This window comes from Pongo pygmaeus, chromosome 1 (genome assembly GCF_028885625.2).
Source record: "Pongo pygmaeus isolate AG05252 chromosome 1, NHGRI_mPonPyg2-v2.0_pri, whole genome shotgun sequence".
Taxonomy (NCBI): Eukaryota; Metazoa; Chordata; class Mammalia; order Primates; family Hominidae; genus Pongo; species Pongo pygmaeus.
Window position 1 is genome coordinate 210,003,489 of NC_072373.2, and position 19,883 is coordinate 210,023,371.

Below are 19,883 nucleotides of genomic sequence, written 5' to 3' on the forward strand. Positions count from 1 at the left end.
GGTAGAGAAAAGATTGGCCAGTCAGTGGTGGGAGCGTAACAAATGGAAAGAAACATAGACCCATCAACATGGAGTACTAATGCTCCTTTATGGCGTCTATAACCACCTCTCCTTTTCTCATCTTTATTTTTCTTCTCATGATCTTTTTGGTTTTTTTCCTTATCTTTTCCCTTTTTTCCTTCCTTTCTTGCCTTTTATCTCAAGTTCTTCAGGGATAAGCACACTGTGCTGCCTCTGTTGTGGCTGTTAGAATCAATTATTTGCTGACCAGCATGTATTAGGAATAGAGGGCCGGGCACAGTGGCTCACGCCTGTAATCCCAGCACTTTGGGAGGCCGAGGCGGGCAGATCATCTGAGGTCAGGAGTTCGAGACCAGCCTGGCCATCATGGTGAAACCCCGTCTCTACTAAAATTACGAACATTATCTGGGCATGGTGGTGCATGCCTGTAATCCCTGCTACTCAGGAGGCTGAGGCACAAGAATTGCTTGAGCCTAGGAGGCAGAGGTTGCAGTGAGCTGAGATCACACCATTGTATTCCAGCTTGGGCAACAGAGGGAAACTGTCTCAAAAAAAAAAAAAGGAATGGAAAATACATGCATCCTTGTTGCCTGTATCCCTTGGTGCATCAGGGCAGACATCAATAACCAGTCAATATACCCTTTTCTGGCTGAGCCTGGATTTTTTCTCTAAATCCTTAGATGAATGCTATAAGCAATTTGGGCACCCTGGCCTAAGGCAGTTAAGAAACATGGGAATCCGAATATTTAAAAAAGTAAACGGGTGCTGGTAAGTGGAAGATAGGTTATCTTGTCCAGCACTGGGATAAGCCACTTGGTGGTCCATCTTAATCCATGTTTAACAGCCAGCTGAAGCCACTAAATCACTAATAACATCAGTTTTCAGAATACGTGCCAGAGGGTTCAGATGTAAAGTATTAGAAAAGTCAACCAAGAGTTTATGAAGAAAGTGTCATTTCACAAGTTGTATCTTTGTTTAATCTTCTCTCTATCCCATTTTATACATAGTATTTTGTACATAGAAATCAGACTTCACTCATTTAAAATTTTGTAAACTCTACGTTTTACACAGAAACAGAGTAGTTTAATGAGTTGGAAACAGTCTTATACATAATACATATTCAATATCTGTTGAGTGACTGAACTTTATTAAGCCATAACTCTTGAGCAGTTATTCTTGAGAAGAGAAAATAATGTAAAATTAAATTTATAAGTCTTATTACAGTAAAACCCCTGAATGATTCTTAGCTTTTCATCTTTTTTAGAATAAGACAAAAGTGTAAATAAACATGACTGACTAATAGTAAATTCTTGCACATGCAGCCATTTAGGTCAAATTGTTGGGTTGAGGGGCAGTAAAAGATATCTCATGATGAAAAATACATTTTATTGTGGAAAACCTAAATGTAGTTATTATCTTTATCCCCAGATACCATTGTTATAGTGAAGTTCTATCCATAATACTTTGTCATCCTAAGCATATGGGAAACAGTTCTAGAAGCAGAGAATGCCAAAGGAGGATGGAAATCACCCGCTTAGTATAAGTGTTAGAATTGTACTTATGTGATTTGGTTTTAAGAAAGAAGTGGCATTTTAAAATTCTCTTTATAGCTGGGCGCGGTGGCTCACGCCTGTAATCCCAGCATTTTGGGAGGCTGAGGCGGGTGGATCACAAGGTCAGGAGATCGAGACCATCCTGGCTAATGCGATGAAACCCTGTCTCTACTAAAAATACAAAAAATCAGCTGGGCATGGCGGCACGCGCCTGTAGTCCCAGCTACTAGGGAGGCTGAGGCAGGAGAATCGCTTGAACCTGGGGAGGCGGAGGTTGCAGTGAGCCAAGATTGCGCCACAGCACTCTAGCCTGGGAGACAGAGCGAGACTCAGTTTCAAAAAAAATAAATAAATAAATAAAAAATAAATAAAATTCTCTTTAAGTGAAGGCCACAAAGAAGTCCTCGTCATTATTGCAATAATTAGTTCACATAATTTAAATGATCAAATTCTTCAAGCATATACTTTGGCTTTGAAGTATATGCTTGCCACTGGAGTCCTTTTTCTTTCGTGGTTTTTTTATTTTTTTATTTTTTTTATTTTTATTTTTATTTTTGGAGTTCTCTGAAGTCCCCTGCATAACCAGTGCCTGGGGTTCTGTGTTTTATAGTAGCTACCCAGAGACATGCTGTGAAGCAAAGGCACAAATAGCAGCAGACTTCCATGTTCCCCTCTCATATTTCTACTCTTGCTTCAGTCATGCCTCTTGGAGAATACATGAGTTTTTTAATTACTTATTCTCTGAGATTTGCCTGTTGAATTATAAAATGGCTAGTTTCTTAATTATGAGTCTCATGAATATTGCAAAGTAGAATAATTAAACGATTTGGGAATGAAATGAGTTTTCCTTTCTATGTAATTTCCTGATCTATTTTTCTAATAATAGATAAATAACCACCTGACCAGGCAACTTGAGTGACATAAAGAATGTAAGAAAACTGCATTAGTGGCCATTTGTTTTCATTTTAGAATTCATTTGTTAATTGGAGACTGGCTGGTCCGTTTAATAAGATAAGCTTTTACCTTTTATTGACTCAGATTGGAATACATCTGCTTATGCAATTCTGCTCACCTGATTTTTTAGAACCAGACATAAGTTCAGAGGAATCTGTCTCCACTGTAGAAGAACAAGAGAATGAAACTCCACCTGCTACTTCGAGTGAGGCAGAGCAGCCAAAGGGGGAACCTGAGAATGAAGAGAAGGAAGAAAATAAGTCTTCTGAGGAAACCAAAAAGGAGTAAGGAGTTATGTCTTCTTGCTATTTATATTTGAAGAATGTGTAAAAGGACTTTAGATCAGATTGTTTTGAAGTGTTATGACATTGGTTTATGCTAGGTATTTGCTATTTGGATTTAATTTTTAGAATTACCATTTGAAATAGGTTTATCATATAGTTGTATGACCTGTTAGAATATGCTGAGTTAGCAGAACACAATGGTTTGAATAATCCAAAAGTCTTTGTCATTGGCCTTGGAATGTGTTTTTGAGCTTGTAATTTATTGTGGGAGTATCTGATATTTTAAGCATTGGCAAGACTTCAATAAGAAATGAAACATAACTATAAAAATCTGACCTAGAAGACATTTCACTATTTTATTCCTACTTCTGTGCCAGGAGTGGGTTGTTTTTGTGTGCTTATATTAGAAGGCATTAATCTGTATCAAGCCATTGGTAGTGTGACCTAAAAGTCTATATATGTTTGATGAAGTATTCAGTTGAAGAATTGGCTTTGAGAATCTGAAAGTAAAATTTGCTGTTGATGTGTATCTGTATAAGGTGATGGCAGTTACTTTTTAATTTTTTTTTTTTTTTTTTTTTGCAGGAGAGCTGGTAGTATTCATTCCACTCTTTTCATAATTGGTCAGAACAGTTAGAAATTGCTTTTAACTGTAGTCATGCATTGCTTAACAATGGGTATACATTCTGAGAGATGCATCTTTAGGCAATTTCATCATTGTGCCAACATCATAAAGTATACTTACACAAACCTACATGGTACAGCCTACTACATAACTAGGCTTTATGGGATAGTCTGTTGCTCCTAGGCTACAAACCTGTACAGCATGTTACTGTACTAAATACTGTAGGCAGTTATAACATAATGGTAAGTATTTGTGTATTTAAACATAGAGAAGGTACAGTAAAAATATAACATAAAAGATAAAAAATGGTATACCTGTGTAGGACACCTACCATGAATGGACCTTAAAGGAATGGAAGTTGTTTGGGTGAGTGGGTGAGTGGTAAGTGAATGCAAAGGCCTAGGACTACTGTGTGCAACTTTTAAAAATATAAAGTTTTTATTTTTAAAAACTTTTAAAACTTTACCAAAAACAAAGACACAAGCCGGACGCAATGGTGCACAGCTGTAGCCCTAGCTACTTAGGAAGCTGAGGTGGGGGGATTGCTTGAGTCCTGACATTTGAGTCTAGATTGGGCAACGTTGTGAGACCTCATATTTATAAAAAAACAAAACTAAGACACAAACATACACCTTAACCTAGGCCTGCACAGTGTCAGGGTCATCAATATCACTGTCTTCCACCTCCAGATCTTGTCCCACTGGAAGGCCTTCAGGGGCAGCAACACACATGGACCTGTCATTTCCTATGATAACAGTGCTGTCTTTTGGAATACCTTCTGAAGGACCTGCTTGAGGGTGTTTTACAGTTAACTTTTTTTTTTAGGTAGAAAACATATACTCTAATGATAAGAAGTATAGTATAGTAAACACATGAACTAGTAGCATAGCTGTTTATTATCAAGTATTATGTATAACTGTAATGTGCTTTTTTTTTTTTTTTTTTTTTTTTTTTTTTGAGACGGAGTCTTGCTCTGTCACCCAGGCTGGAGTGTGGAGTGCAGTGGCATGATCTGGGCTCACTGAAACCTCCACCTCCCAGGTTCAAGTGATTCTCCTGCCTCAGCCTCCTGAGTAGCTGGGACTACAGGTGTGCACCACCACACCTAGCTAATTTTTGTATTTTTAGGAGAGACTGGGGTTTCACCATGTTGGCCAGGATGGTCTCAATCTTTTGACCTTTTGATCCTCCCACCTTGGCCTCCCAAAGTGCTGGAATTACAGGCATGAGCCACCACGCCCAGCCAATATGCTATATTCCAATATGCTATATGGAAATGACTGGCAGCACCGTAGGCTTGTTTACACCAGTGTCACCACAAACAAGCGAGTAACGTGTTGGCGCTGTGATATTACCACAGCTATCATGTTAACCAGGTAATAGGAGGTTTTCAGTTCCATTATAATCTTAAGGGACCACCATTGTATATGTGGTCTGTTAACCAAAATATTGTTATGCAGCACATGACCATAAAAGAATAACTTAGTAGTAACTATACTTTCTAGCTATAATCTTCAGGGTATTCTTTATCTGAGTTTCATAAGTATAGCTAAGGTCTGTGGAATTTATAACAACTATCGTGTGTGTGTGTGTGTGTGTGTGTAACAGAGATGGCGTTTCACTGTGTTGGCTAGGTTGGGCTTGAACTCCTGGCCTCAAGCTGTCTTCCATCCTTAGCCTCCCAAATTGCTGAGATTACAGGCATGAGCCACTGCACCCAGCCTATCCTCTGTTGTTAAATGTTCTAATGCATCTATTAGGTGCACAGAGTACTGTTATATACTCAGAATAAAATTTATATAATGCTTTAAACCTCACAAAATTGTTTTGATAAACATACTCTTAGAATTCTTGCAACACCTTGGGAAGTAGTTGGTTTTATATTACTGTTTTATAGCTTAGGAGAAAGACTCACATCATTTACTAAGATCATATAGCTAGCTAGTAAATGTTTGAGTGAAAGTACAAACAAAGGTTTTCTGACTTAAGAGCTTGAGTTTTTTCCACTATACCGTATTGCATCTGTTGTAGTTGTTAACTAATATGCGTTTTAAAATTCTCATTTGTCTTATGTACGGAGCCCTTATACCAGTGCTAATTTATGTGACTCCTTTCTCCTGCACCTGAGAGAAAAATACCTTTTTAATTCGTTTATAGTACCCAGTTTTTAAAGATTTATTTTGTAAAATTTTGCTTATGGTACATATCATCTTAGCCTGTAAATAAATTAAAGCATTAATTTTTATCCCTCTCTGGTCTTTTCCTCCTTCTGACTTTATACGTCTTTCTAGAGAGCTTATCTTCTATAATAACAATTCTTTGTTTTAAAGTGAGAAAGATCAGTCTAAAGAAAAGGAGAAGAAAGTGAAAAAAACAATTCCTTCCTGGGCTACCCTTTCTGCCAGCCAGCTAGCCAGGGCCCAGAAACAAACACCGATGGCTTCTTCCCCACGTCCCAAGATGGATGCAATCTTAACTGAGGCCATTAAGGCAAGTTTTTATTTCAAGCAATTCATCTTACATTTATTATGTTCATTTTTTTCTTATTTGAAAATGGCATATTTCTGTCTAGACATCATAAATCTTGCTCTGCTTCCTAAAGGAGTTTTAAAGAGAGGAAAGTCATTATAAGTTCATGTTTTTCTAATATAATCACATTTGGTGAACACTGTTAATTTTTTAAAAAATTTATATTTACTATAGCAAATATTTTAACTTTAGAATTTTTAAATTCAGTTTATCGATTAAGTACAGTTTTTATTTGAAGGCTGAAAATGTTAATTCATTGAACAAACATTTAAGGACTACCTTCCTCTGTTGAGCGCCCCTGCTAATGGTGAATTAACTAAGGCTAGCAAAGTCCTTGCCCTTAAAAATCTAACTGTGACTCAGTAACTGAAAAATATTGAGAATTTTTGTTTAAAAAAATATCTCTAGGTTCATTTCTAAAGCTAAGTGTCTGATCTTGGTAGTGGTTATCTTTCACACCTGAACCCTGTTAATAAACACTGCTTTATCACCTAGACATTCCAAAATGCTTACAAAAATTATCCTCCTTACATAGATTTATGATTTCATTGACTTTCATTAGATGTAGTTTTCCTATTTTAATTTTTAAAGGTTATCTTCTAATTTGACATTGCCTTTATTGTATAAGTCTTTTCATTTAATTTTGCCTTGTTTAGTTCATATGGTCAGATGATAAGAGGAGTTAGAACAGACCCATCTTTCAGGGACCCTGTTGTTAGGATCTGAGGCAGGACTGGGGAGACAGGGATACAGATTATTTTAACCAGAAAAGGGGGGATGTGTATGAAAAGGAGCAGCCTGGTTGTCATTCTCAGAATGTGAGAAGATAGCACTAACACATAAACTGGAAAAAGAGTTTGCCTTCAGACTTCTCCCTTTACTCCTTCGAGACTTCTTATGCTCTCACCTCATTAAGAAAACTTTATTGGTCTAGATCACCTCACTGTAGTGAAATCTCTGTTCTTTGTATAGCCTTTCTTCAAGGATTTCACTTGATGACCACTCAGCCTGGGTTTGAAGGAGCAGCATCATAGTGAGGATGGAAAAAGGGCTGAAACTTTAAAATAGTGAAATAAAAAATTAAAACAATATCAGTTTGGCTTAAAGAATGGTTTGAATATAATTGTGCATATTTATGGAGATGATTGATTTTATATAGATAATGTGTATTCCATGCAATATGACAAATTATTGCTTCAGACCATGGATACCATTTTCTGTATTGAACAGGAATCATATGTCTACTACCATCTCACTGTCAGATTGGTGGAGCAAAAGATTGTTTCAGCATTAGTGTTCTTTTCTGCTTGATTTTCTTTGCTTTGTGTTTTCTTTTAAGATCAGGAGTAAACCTCAGTAGGTCATTAACAGTTCAGAGACATAGACTTGAATTACATGACCCATATTAATACAACTTGTTTCGTGTTGTGCAATCTTTTCTGGACCATCTACCTGTGAGTTATTTTTCTTTGTTGTCAAAATGTATAAAAACATTCAACGAAGTTCTTATCCAGTGAGAATGAATAAGTGCTACATTCATTTAATAGACACCGTGGCAGTACAAAATTGATGGACTGGCCCATTAGATAAATGACAGATGCTACTTCTGTGTGCTTCAAAATTTAAAGCATTTGATTTCAAGTCAGTGACCAGTTGGAAAACAAAATTTTAAGCATTTGAAAAAAATTAAGAATTTGCTGCCTTTGTGACATAATGAGCTACTTAATTCTTCCAGGTGCATTAGTCAGATGGAGTATAAGTAAAATAGGATGGAAATGGAAGAGGGCACATTAAATTCAAATAGAACACCTTCACTGTTACCCAAAACTCTCCTTCAGCACTTTGCCATCTGTAAACCCATTTTTATGCCACTTGTTCAGATTATCTTTGATTCTTCTTTCTGCTGACATTCATACAGAGCCTTCAGGGAAATGTCCTGGCATGCTCATTCCTTAAGCTCGTGCCTTAAAATGGGACAGATCTGTGATCCTGTAAGTGATAGGTTTGTTCTGCTTTTCTCATTTTGATGCCAAAGATCCATCTTCTAAATACAGAATGGAATTAAAATGGAAAGAGGTTCTTCATTATACATAGAATGTTGTTCCTGTTCAGTATGGTCTTTTAGGCTGTTTTGAACAATTTAAAATTGTAGTAGAAATATTTAGTAATTCTGTTATTTCTCTGCAGTCATTATGAACTGGTCTTCTGAAGTTCATTCTTCCCTACCATTTTTGTCATCTATTAACAAATTCACTTCCAAAATAATTTATTTTGAAAATATATGTCAGGCTCTATCTAATTAAAAAAAACAACTAGTTTGATAAATCTTTTCTAGGCATGCTTCCAGAAGAGTGGTGCATCAGTGGTTGCTATTCGAAAATACATCATCCATAAGTATCCTTCTCTGGAGCTGGAGAGAAGGGGTTATCTCCTTAAACAAGCACTGAAAAGAGAATTAAATAGAGGAGTCATCAAACAGGTATTACACAATTGTTAGTAGTAAGATCATTTCATTGTGTATTAGCTTTAAGGCTACAGTTAGTAACATTTAGGCTTTTTGTGCCTTTTTTGTTAAAAATAAGTTTCATGATGATGAAATTCCTTAAGTTTAACCTAGTTGAATTATCTGAGGCTAGGTTTTGAAAATACTGGTGCCATTAAGATAGTGTAACTTTTTTCTAGCTTACTTTGCTCTTAATTGGATATATTTTGGGGGGGGCTGCTTGTGCTTGAAATCATGTAGCACTGAACATGAAAAAGAGGTAAGGAATCCTACTACTGAAACAGCAAAAATGAGGCTAGGCATGGTGGCCTACACCTGTAGTCCCAGCACTTTGGGAGGCTTAGTTGGGAGGATCACTTGAGCCCAGGAGTTCGAGACCAGCCTGGGCAACATAGCAAGACCTCTTCTCTACAAAAAATACAAAATCATCAGGGTTTGGTGGCATGTGCCTCTAGTCCCAGCTACTCGGAAGGCAGAGGCAGGAGGACCGCTTGAGCCTGGGAGGTTGAGGCTATTGTGAGTTATGATCTCACCACTCCAGCCTCAGTGAGAGTGAGACCCTGTCTGAAAACAAAAAGGAATAACAAAAATAATAATTGCCCTTGTCTTAGGTTTGTTTCCTTTAAAGCCTAACTTACATGATAGACTTGTTAGTATTGATTTTTAGCTTCATAAATGTGCTCACCTTAACTGATTAGTATCTAAACTATTAAAGCCTGTTAAGAGTATCAGAGAAACCCGAGTGAAACGTAGCTAGCACTAGAACCAATGTTGATTTCAGGCATAAATCTACTTTATCTTGCATAGTGCATGGAAACTTAGAACCATAGAAATCTAAAGCTAGAATAAACTTTATATTATGTTACCCTCTTCAGAGGTCCAGAGTGATGAAATAACTGCTAAGGTCTTATGGTAGTGGCAAAGATTTTAAAAACCTAGTTCACCCCATTCCTAGAGTCTTGTTACGTTTTTTCTGTACCCCCCTGCCTGTTTGATCAGAACAGAATTCTGTGCCACTTAGGCATTTCAACTCTGCTTAGGGACTTCCAACTAGTACTTAATTCCACAGATATGTCTTGTCTCCTATGTGCCAGTTGCCTGGAGGTCTGTCAGTGAATAAAACAGATTGCTGCTTTGTGGAGCTAGGAGTCTAGCTTTCTCAAAGTGTAAAACTGATATTTAAATGGCCTTTAAAATTATCACCAACGGCCAGGCACAGTGGCTCATGCCTGTACGCCGAGGTGGGAGGGTTGCTTCAGGCCAGGAGTTTGAGACCAGCCTGGGCAACATAGCAAGGTGAGACCCTGTCTCTACAAAAAAATTATTTCTTTATTCTATTTTGTTTTACTTTTCGAGACAGGATCTCACTCTGGCCCAGGCTGGGGTGCAGAGGTGCAGTGTCAGCTCACTGCACTCTCTACCCGCTGGGCTCCAGCCATCTTCCCACCTCAGCCTCCCGAGTACCTGGGACTATAGGTGTGCACCACCACACCCAGCTAATTTTTGTATTCTTTGTAGAGACAAGGTTTTGCCATGTTGCCCAGGCTGGTCTCAAGCTCCTGGGCCCAAGTGATTCACTCACCTCAGCCTCCCAAAGTGCTGGGATTACAGACGTGAGCCACCATGCCCAGCCTTTACAAAAAATTTAAAAATTAGCCAAATGTAGGGGTGCATGCCTCTAGTCCCAGCTCAGGAGGCTGAGGCAGGAGGATCATTTGAGTTGAGCTATGAGCTAACATAGCAATGAGCTGTGATTGTGCCACTGCATTCCAGCATGGGTGACAGAGTGAGACCCTGTCTCTAAAATAAAACAAAATTATCATTGACTAAAAAGTCTTACCTAGTTAATATGATTATTAGAGCCAAGGACCTGTTGTGTAACATGTCAGCAAAGCTTATGAGATGGCTTCATGTTTTAGTTTATGACCTGCTCTGGCCTACATAGCCTGACCACCCTCGGTTTGATGCCTAAACAACTCTTAGTAGGCTAAAAGCATTCCAGCTTGATTGCTACATTGATAGCAGTATAGGTAAAGCTAAGCTGTGGAGGACTTTAGTTATTGGGAATCAACTTTTTTTTGAGATAGAGTCTCGCTCTGTTACACAGTGGCACGATCTCAGCTCACTGCACCCTCTGCCTCCCATGTTCAAGCAATTCTGCTGCCTTAGCCTCCTGAGTAGCTGGGATTACAGGCGCCTGCTACCACACCCAGCTAATTTTTGTATTTTTAGTGGAGATGGGGTTTTACCACATTGGCCAGGCTGGTCTCAAACTCTTGACCTCAAGTGATCTGCCCACCTTGGCCTCCCAAAATGCTGGGATTATAGGAATGAACCACCATGCCTGACCTGTTGTGAATCAACTTTAAAATTTTATGTGACCTCAGGTGCTTTGTGAACTGGAAATATGTGGTAAAACTTAACATACCATTGTGTGCAGTGGCTAAAAAATTGTTTGTTTTTTGAGACGGAGTATCGCACTGTCACCCAGGTTGGAGTGGAGTGGAGCAATCTCAGCTCACTGCAAGCTCTGCCTCCTGGGTTCACGCCATTCTCCTGCCTCAGCCTCCCAAATAGCTGGGACTACAGGCACCTGCCACCACGCCCGGCTAATTTTTTGTATTTTTAGTAGAGACGGAGTTTCACTCTGTTAGCCAGGATGGTGTTGATCTCCTGACCTCGTGATTCACCTGCCTCGGCCTCCCAAAGTACTGGGATTACAGGCGCCCAGCCAAAAAATTGTTAGATAACCCTTCCCATAAGGAATAATGTATCATTGGTAAACTGTGGGAAGTTAACGTGGCCTGAGACTAATTAGGCTCTAAACTTTTTCCAAAGCGCTTTTAAGACAGTGAGGGCTTTTCTTATTTTCCCTAAGAGATTGTGTCCCTTCCTTTTTTGGGACATTTTTGTTTTGATTTTTTATTTCATTTTGAAAGTTTTTAATAGACTGTTTAACCTGGTATCACAGTAGCATTCTTCCCAAAATTTTGTAGATGAGAAAACGAAAGCTCAGAGGGTTAACTGGGTTGTCCAGTATTACTCAGCATCAGCTAGATGGTATATAAAGGAGCTTTCATCTGAAGTCTTTTGGCTCTTCATTGACTGTTTTTTTCCTCTGAAAAAGTGAACACTTTACATCAGCTCTTGCATTACCATGCCCTGTAATTTCCTTAGCCTACTGTAAAGTTATGAATACTAGAATAACAAAAATTAATTTACTTTAGGTTAAAGGAAAAGGTGCTTCTGGAAGTTTTGTTGTGGTTCAGAAATCAAGAAAAACACCTCAGAAATCCAGAAACAGAAAGGTAAGACATCTATATCACAGTTTGAGTGCTGTGGAACTATTACTGCTACTAAAAATAGCAACGTTCATTGAGTGTTTGCTGTGTGCCTGGCACTATGCAAAGTTCAGCCTTTCTGCTAAGGCCTAGGGAAGTTATAAATAATTTGTCCATCTAGTGAGTAGAATAGCCAGGATGCAGATCCAAGCAGTCCAGCCTGGGTAAGCCTGTGCTCTTAAGTGCCTTGTATTAAATTATGGGCAGCTATATAAATTATACTGCTTTTTGTTTTGAGATGGAGTCTTGCCCTGTTGCCCATGCTGTAGTGCAGTGGCATGATCTCAGCTAGCTGCAACCTCCGCCTCCCGGATTCAAGCAATTCTCCCGCCTCAGCCTCCTGAGTAGCTGGTTACAGGCACTCACCACAATGCCCGGCTAATTTTTTTGTATTTTTTAGTAGAGACGGGGTTTTACCGTGTTGGCCAGGCTGGTCTTGAACTCCTGACCTCAGTGATCTGCCCATCTCTGCCTCCCAAAGTGCTGGGATTACAGGGTGAGCCACTGCACCCAGCTGAATTATTCTGCTTTTTGTGAAATATCTTTTAAACTGGAGGAGATATAAGAGTCCTCTGTTTTTTTTGTTTTGTTTGTTTTTTTTCTTTTTTAAGATAGAATCTTGCTCTATTGCCCGGGCTGGAGTGCAGTGGCACGATCTTGGCTCATTGCAACCTCTGCTTCCCAGATTCAAGTGATTCTCCTGCCTCAGCCTCCCCAGTAGCTGGGACTGCTACAGGCATGTGCCACCATTCCCAGCTAATGTTTGTATTTTTAGTAGAGATGGAGTTTCACTCTGTTGGCCAGGCTGGCCTCCACCTCCTAACCTCATGTGATCTGCCTGCCTCTGTCTCCCAGCGTGCTGGGATTATAGACGTGAACCACACCATGCCCAGCCTAAAAGTACATTTTTACCAAATACTAGACCCAAAAACTATACCCAGATCCAATTTTTCTTCCTGTTTTTGTAATTACTAACATTCTTCTTCCCAAGACATATTTCATCTGTGTAAAGTATTTCTACAATAATAAAGTGAAATGTCTTGTACTCATTTATATCAGAAATTGAAATAATATTTTTCTACACTTTTTTTTTTTTAACAACTCTGAAGCTTTTTATCCTTTTTTCATAGACTTTTCAAACACTTTCAAAATGAACTTTATGCATTTTTTTCTGGTGCTGCACTTCATAAATTAGGACCTTTAAAGTGTATACTCCTTTTTACTTTTATGTGTGTTTTTTTTGTGTGTGTTTTGAGACAGAATTTCGCTCTTGTTGCTCAGGCTGGAGTAGTGCAATGGCGCAATCTCGGCTCTCTGCAACCTCTGCCTCCCGAGTTCAAGTGATTCTCCTGCCTCAGCCTCCTGAGTAAATGAGATTGTAGGCGCATGCCACCATGCCTGGCTAATTGTGTATTTTTATTAGAGACAGCGTTTTACCATGTTGGTCAGGCTGGTCTCGAACTTGTGACCTCAGGTGATCAGCCCACCTCAGCCCCCCAAAGTGCTGGCATTACAGGCATGAGCCACCACACCTGGCTGCTTTTTCTTGTTTTGGTGTGTGTGTTTTTTTTGGGGTTTTTTTTGTTTTTTTTTTTTTGTTTTGGAGACGGAGTCTTGCTCTGTCACCCAGGCTGGAGTGCGGTGGCTCCATCTTGCATCACTGCAATCTCCACCTCCTGGGTTCAAGCAATTCTTGTGCCTCAGCCTTCTGAGTAGCTGGGATTACAGGCTACCACGCCTGGCTAATTTTTGTATTTTTAGTAGAGAGGGGGTTTTGCAATGTTGGCCAGGCTGGTCTTTAACTCCTGACCTCAAGTGATCTGCCCACCTTGGCCTCCCAAAGTGCTGGGATTACAGGTGTGAGCCACCACACCCAGCTTTTATATGTATTTTTAATGCTGTCCGTTGAAAATTTTATATCAAAGAAATTGCCACAAAATTGACAAATTTGGTAATCAACTGAGGAAAGCCCTTGAGTTGTATGTGGAAGCATTTACATTCTATAATGATCATAATTTCTGATGATTACTTTTCAGAGTAGGAGCTCTGCAGTGGATCCAGAACCACAAGTAAAATTGGAGGATGTCCTCCCACTGGCCTTTACTCGCCTTTGTGAACCTAAAGAAGCTTCCTACAGTCTCATCAGGAAATATGTGTCTCAGTATTATCCTAAGCTTAGAGTGGACATCAGGTATGAGCCATTGGCCTGGCCTTTAAAACATGATGTGTTACTTCGTTTAGCTCCCTTTTCATGGGAAAGGAGATAGATTAAATACTGAGGAAGGATTACTTTTAGCTAAGAATAGAACTTTTTTGTTGGTTTTATTTTTTTGCCCCATTATGTTTTTCTTTTCATATCTCCATGTATAGTTTTTTTGTTTGTTTGTTTTTTTAATTTTTTGAGACAGATTTGTTCTTGTCACCCAGGCTGGAGTGCAGTGGCGCCATCTCGGCTCACTGCAGCGTCTGCCTCCCGGGTTCAAAGGATTCTCCTGCCTCCGCCTCCCGGGTAGCTGGGACTATAGGCGCCCGCCACCACACCTAGCTAATTTTTGTATTTTTAGTAGAGCCAAGGTTTCATCATGTTGGCCAGGCTGGTCTCGAACTCTTGAACTCAAGTGATCCACCTGCCTCGGCCTCCCAAAGTGCTAGGATTACAGGCGTGAGCCACTGTGGCCGGCCTTTTTTTTTGAGATGAAGTCTTGCTCTTGTTACCCAGGCTGGAGTGCAATAGCGCAATCTCAGCTCACTGCAGCTTCTAACTCCCGGGTTCAAGCGATTCTCCTGCCACAGCCTCCTGAGTAGCTAGGATTACAGGCCCCGGTTACCATACCGGGCCTAGTTTTGTTTTTTGTGTGTGTGTGTGTTGTTTTTTTTTTCCAAACCCAAATCTTATGTTTCTTTGTAAGATCCTGGTAGAGTAACTCTTTTAATGTTGTCAGCTGTTAAGATATTTAATATTGAACTGTGTGTCTTCTCAGATATGAAATATCTTAACAGTTGACAACATTAAAAGAGTTACTCTACCAGGTTTAAAAGAAAAAAAAAAAAAAAAACTAGGCTGGGTGTGGTGGTGGGCACATGCAGTCCCAGCTACTTAGGAGGCTGAGGCAGGAGAACTGCTTGAACCCAGGAGGTGGAGTTTTCAGTGAGCCGAGATTGCGCCATTGCACTCCAGCCTGGGCACCAAGAGCAAAACTCCGTCTCAAAAAAAAAACAAAACCCATAAAAGTAAAAAGGAGTGTAGACTTTAAAGGTTCTAATTTATTCTTAGCCTTTAATAACTAAAGAATGAAGTACAGCAGCAGAAAGTAATACATAAAGTTTATTTTGAAAATGTTTGAAAAGTCTGTGAAGAAAGGATAAAAAGCTTCAGAGTTGTAAGAAAAAAAAGTGTAGAAAATACTATTTCAATTTCTGATATAAATGAGTACAAGACATTTCATTTTATTGTAGAAATACTTTACACATGAAATTATATGTGTTGGGGAGAAGAATGTTAGTACTTACAAAAATAGGAAAAAAAATTGCATCTGGGTATAGTGTTTGAGTCTAGTATTGGGTTAAAATGTACTTTTAGGCTGGGCACGGTGGCTCACGCCTGTAATCCTAGCACTCCAGCCTGGGTGACAGAGTGAGACTCTGTCTCAAAAAACATTATAGATATATGATAGATATATACAACATACGTACATACATATACATCATATATATATCTCATGAGAATTCAGGCTTCAATAACACCTGTACACAGAAATAGCATAATGTTTTCATCATTTAAACATGCAGCATAAAATTCTGAGATAATTTTGTTAGTAATATGTAAAATTTGCCACTGTTAACGTCTTGACAGATCATTTAGATTGTCACATTTGCTCAGTTGTAGATTCATGCAGATATATCAATTTGTTTAAATTTGTAATTCACAGACTGAGAGTGTTTGTGTGAGATGACTTCTAGAAAATTATGTTTAATCCAGATTTCTGTCTACAGAAGACTGCCATATTGAATGCACATTGTCCTGATACAGTGTAGTACCAGTATTTACTTGCATTACTGAGGCATACAATTAGAAGTGCTGAGGTTTCAGTCCAGAAGCCACATTTTCAGAAAATCAGTAGTGGTCATCAGAGTGCCAAATTAAAGAGCTAGTGAAATAGTGCAAAAGAAAAGGGAATTATAGAAGCAGAAAGTTCTAAATTAATGTGCTGATATTTTCATGCTTCTTAAATGCTGAATATAGTGGTAGTAGGCAGACACAATTGTGGATCAGAAATGCGTTGTATGATGCATTTAAAGATGGAAAAATATTTCACTATTCTTTAATAAAGAGTAAAGTTTATTTGGCTCATGGTACTGCAGGCTGTACAAGAAGCATAGTGCAGGCATCTGCTTCTAGTGAGGGCTTCAGGAAACTTAAAATCATGGTGGAAGGAGGAGCTATTGTATCACATGGCAAGAAAGGGAGCAAGAGAGGAGGGAAAGGTGCCACACTCTTAACCAGATCTCACACTCTTAAAACAACCAGTTGTTTTAAACAACCCGCTCATTACGGCCAGGAGGGCACGAAGCCATTCACGAGAGATCCATCCCTATAACTCAGACATCTCCCGCTAGGCCCCACCTGCAACACTGGGGATCACATTTCACTTTTATCTCCTTTGTGTGACCCCAAAATATCTAAGACAGGTCTCAGTCAGTTTAGAAAGTTTATTTTGCCAAGGTTAAGATTGTGTCCGTGACACAGCCTCAGGAGGTTCTGAAAACTTGTGCCCAAGGTGGTCTGGGCACAGCTTGGTTTTACACATTTTAGGGAGACATGAGACATTAATATGTGTAAGGTGTACATTGGTTTGGTCTGGAAAGGTGGGACAACTCAAATCAGGGAGGGGGCTTCCAGGGCATAGGTAAATAAAAGACAGAGTTTCATTCTTTTTGAGTTTCTGATTAGCTTTTTCAGAGGAGGCAATCAGATATGCATTTATCTCAGTGAGCAGATGAATGACTTGAAGTTCTGTCTGTTCTTTGTCTGCAAGGATTTTCCTTCTGATTAGGGGATTTGTGATTAGGGTTTGTGATTAGGGGATCCCAAGATTTATTTTCCTTTCACAGCCTTTATTCTCTGCGTTTTGGTGAGTGGAGACCATATCCTCCCCCATTTTTTTTTCTTGTAGTTCTACTCTGCTTACATAAGGTAGTGTGTTGCTACCAGTGTGCCTTTGCTCTACTTCTTTTGAAACATATTGTCATTACCTTAGGCTGAAACAAAATTTACCTGATAATGGATGGGTTGTCAACCCAAAGATGCTAATGAACCTGAAGACCTTTTCTCATGGCCTTTTTAGTGGTAATTTTTTCCATTGAAACTTTTTTCTCTTATGTGAAACCATATTGATTTTCTCTTATTCTTGATTGTAATGGAGTCCTGTCATATACACATTTAACTTGAAAATTCAGCCATTCTTGCTTGGCCAAACAAAAGAGGAAGAAAAATACAGTTTCACCAAAGTGTAAGTTGTCTATACTTGGTATCTACAATGTCTCCCCTTCCACTTTCTCCACTTTAGTCAGACTTTATCCCCACCACTTTACCTGAATATTTTCTGTCAGTCTCCATGTTGCAAATTTCAGTGGTCAATTCATAGTCCTTACCAGCTGCCCTCTCAATGGCATTTGACACGGTTGATGACTCCTACCTGCTTGAAACATTTTCTTCACTTGCCTTCCAGGACACCACACCTTCCTGATTTTTCTGTAACCTTTTTACCCTTCATTTCTCAATCTCCTAAGGATTTCTGCTTTACTTCTTCATATAAAGGAGCTCTCAGGGTTATATCTTAGGCCTCTCATCTTTTATGTCCACATTCACTTGGTGATTCCTTTCACTGGCAAAGCTTTAAATACCAGCTATAAACTATTAATTCACAATGTATGAATCTAGCCCATACCTCCCTTCTAACTTCAGATTCGTGTATATGGATGCCTGTTCAGCATCGCCACTTGGATGTCTGATTTAAATGTTGAAAACTGAACTCTTGATCCCCACTCTGCTCCCGCTCCCCCCAAAAATCCCTGCATTTCCCACGTTATCTTCATTTCAGTTCATGACAATATTATCTTTCCACGTGCTGAAACCAAAAACCCTGGCTTTGTGCTGGTCTCTTCTCTTTATTAGACACCTTTATCTAATCTATAAGCAATTATTTTTGCTCTGTCTTTAAAATATATCAGTAAACAGGCTGGGTACTGTGGCTCATGCCTGTAATTCCAGCACTTTGGGAGGCAGGTGGATCACATGAGGTCAGGAGTTCGAGACCAGCCTGGCTGACATGGTGAAACCCCATCTCTACTAAAAATACAAAAAAATTAACCATGCATGGTGGCGCGCGCCTGTAGTTCTAGCTACTCAGGAGGCCAAGGCAAGAGAATCACTGAAACCTGGGAGGCATAGTCTGCAGTGAGCCAAGATCACACCACTGCACTCCAGCCTGGGCGACAGAGTGAGGCCCCATCTCTAAATAAATAAATAAATAAAATAAAATATATCGTAAACAGACTACTTCTCATCACCTTCACTACCATTCTTTTCCAGGCCACCACCATCTCTCACCTGTATTAGAGCAATAACTTCCTAACTGCTTTTTTCATGCTGCCTTTCAGTATGTTCTTACCATCATAGTGAGAGTGAGACTTTTTTAAAAATGTAAGTTCTATCACTTTTTAAAATTTATTTATTTATTTATTTATTTATTTATTTATTTATTTATTTGAGAAGGAATCTTGTTCTGTTTTCCAGGCTGGAGTGCAGTGGTGTGATCTTGGCTCACTGCAACCTCCGCCTCCTGGGTTCAAGCGATTTTCCTGTCTCAGCCTCCCGAGTAGCTGGGATTACAGGCTGTGCCACCACACCTGGGTAATTTTTGTATTTTTAGTAGAGACGGAGTTTCACCATGTTGGCCAGGCTGGTCTCAAATTCCTGGCCTCCAGTGATCCGCCCGCCTTGGCCTCCCAAAGGATTACAGATGTGAGCCACTGTGCCCAGCCTGTCACTTTTTTTTTTTTTTTTCAAGCTGGGGTCTTGCTCTGTTGCCCAGACTGGAGTATAGTGGCAAGATCATGGCTCATGGCAACCTCGAACTCCTAGGCTCAAACGATCCTCCCACTGTGGCCTCACAAGTAGCTGGGACTGCAGGAATGTGTCACCACACACAGCTAGTAGTTTTTAAATTGTTTATAGAGACAGAATCTCCCTATATTGCCCAGACTGGTCTTTAACTCCTGGCCTCAAGTGATCCTCCTACTTCGGCCACCCAGGTGTTGGGATTACAGGTGTGAGCCACTGTGTCCAGTGTCATGTTGCCTTTCTACTCAGACATTCAGTGTCTTCCCAATCCCCTCACAGTGAAAAAATCAGTCTTTAGGGCTGGGTGTGGTGGCTCACGTCTGTAATCCCAGCACTTTGGGAGTCTGAGGCGGGTGGATCACAAGGTCAAGAGTTCGAGACCTTCCTGGCCAACATGGTGAAACCCCATCTCTACTAAGCATACAAAAATTAGCCAGGCATGGTGGCACATGCCTGTAATCCCAGCTACTCAGGAGGCTGAGGCAGGAGAATTGCTTGAACCCAGGAGGCAGAGGTTGCAGTGAGCCGAGATTGCGCCACTGCACTCCAGCCTGGGCGACAGAGTAAGACTCTGTCTCGGGGCAAAAAAAAAAAAAAAAAAAAAATCAGTCTTTAAAATGGCCCACAAGGCACTACACTCCCTTGTATCTCTGACCTAAACTACTCTTCACTCCCTCACTGGTCTTAGAGCCTTTGTGTTGCATTCCCTTTACCTCAATGTCTTTTTCCCCATAAGCCACTTTGCCAGTTCCTTTACTTCCTTAAGTTTTTAGTCTGATGTCATCACCAAAGGCCTGCCTTGACTATTTTTATTATTCTTGTTACTTGGGCATATAAACAAGAGAAATGTATTTCTCACAGTTGTGCAGACTCGAAGTCTAAGATCAGGGTGCCAGCGTGGTTGGGTTCTGTGAGGGTCTCTTCTAGGTTTCAGATTGCCTTCTTCTCAT

General features: G+C 39.7%; 1 protein-coding gene across 10 annotated transcripts in view; it reads left to right on the forward strand.

Annotated features, from left to right (window-relative positions):
• The window catches only part of HP1BP3 (heterochromatin protein 1 binding protein 3), a 45,468-nt gene that overhangs the window by 7,918 nt on the left and 17,667 nt on the right, over positions 1-19,883 (forward strand). For all 10 annotated transcript variants that reach the window (XM_054502942.2, XM_054502958.2, XM_063667567.1 and 7 more), the window contains 5 exons: positions 2,659-2,812; positions 5,768-5,927; positions 8,302-8,445; positions 11,697-11,777; positions 13,847-14,001. In XM_054502942.2, coding sequence (XP_054358917.1) covers positions 2,659-2,812; positions 5,768-5,927; positions 8,302-8,445; positions 11,697-11,777; positions 13,847-14,001 — 694 coding nt within the window. The remainder of the gene's footprint in view (positions 1-2,658; positions 2,813-5,767; positions 5,928-8,301; positions 8,446-11,696; positions 11,778-13,846; positions 14,002-19,883) is intronic.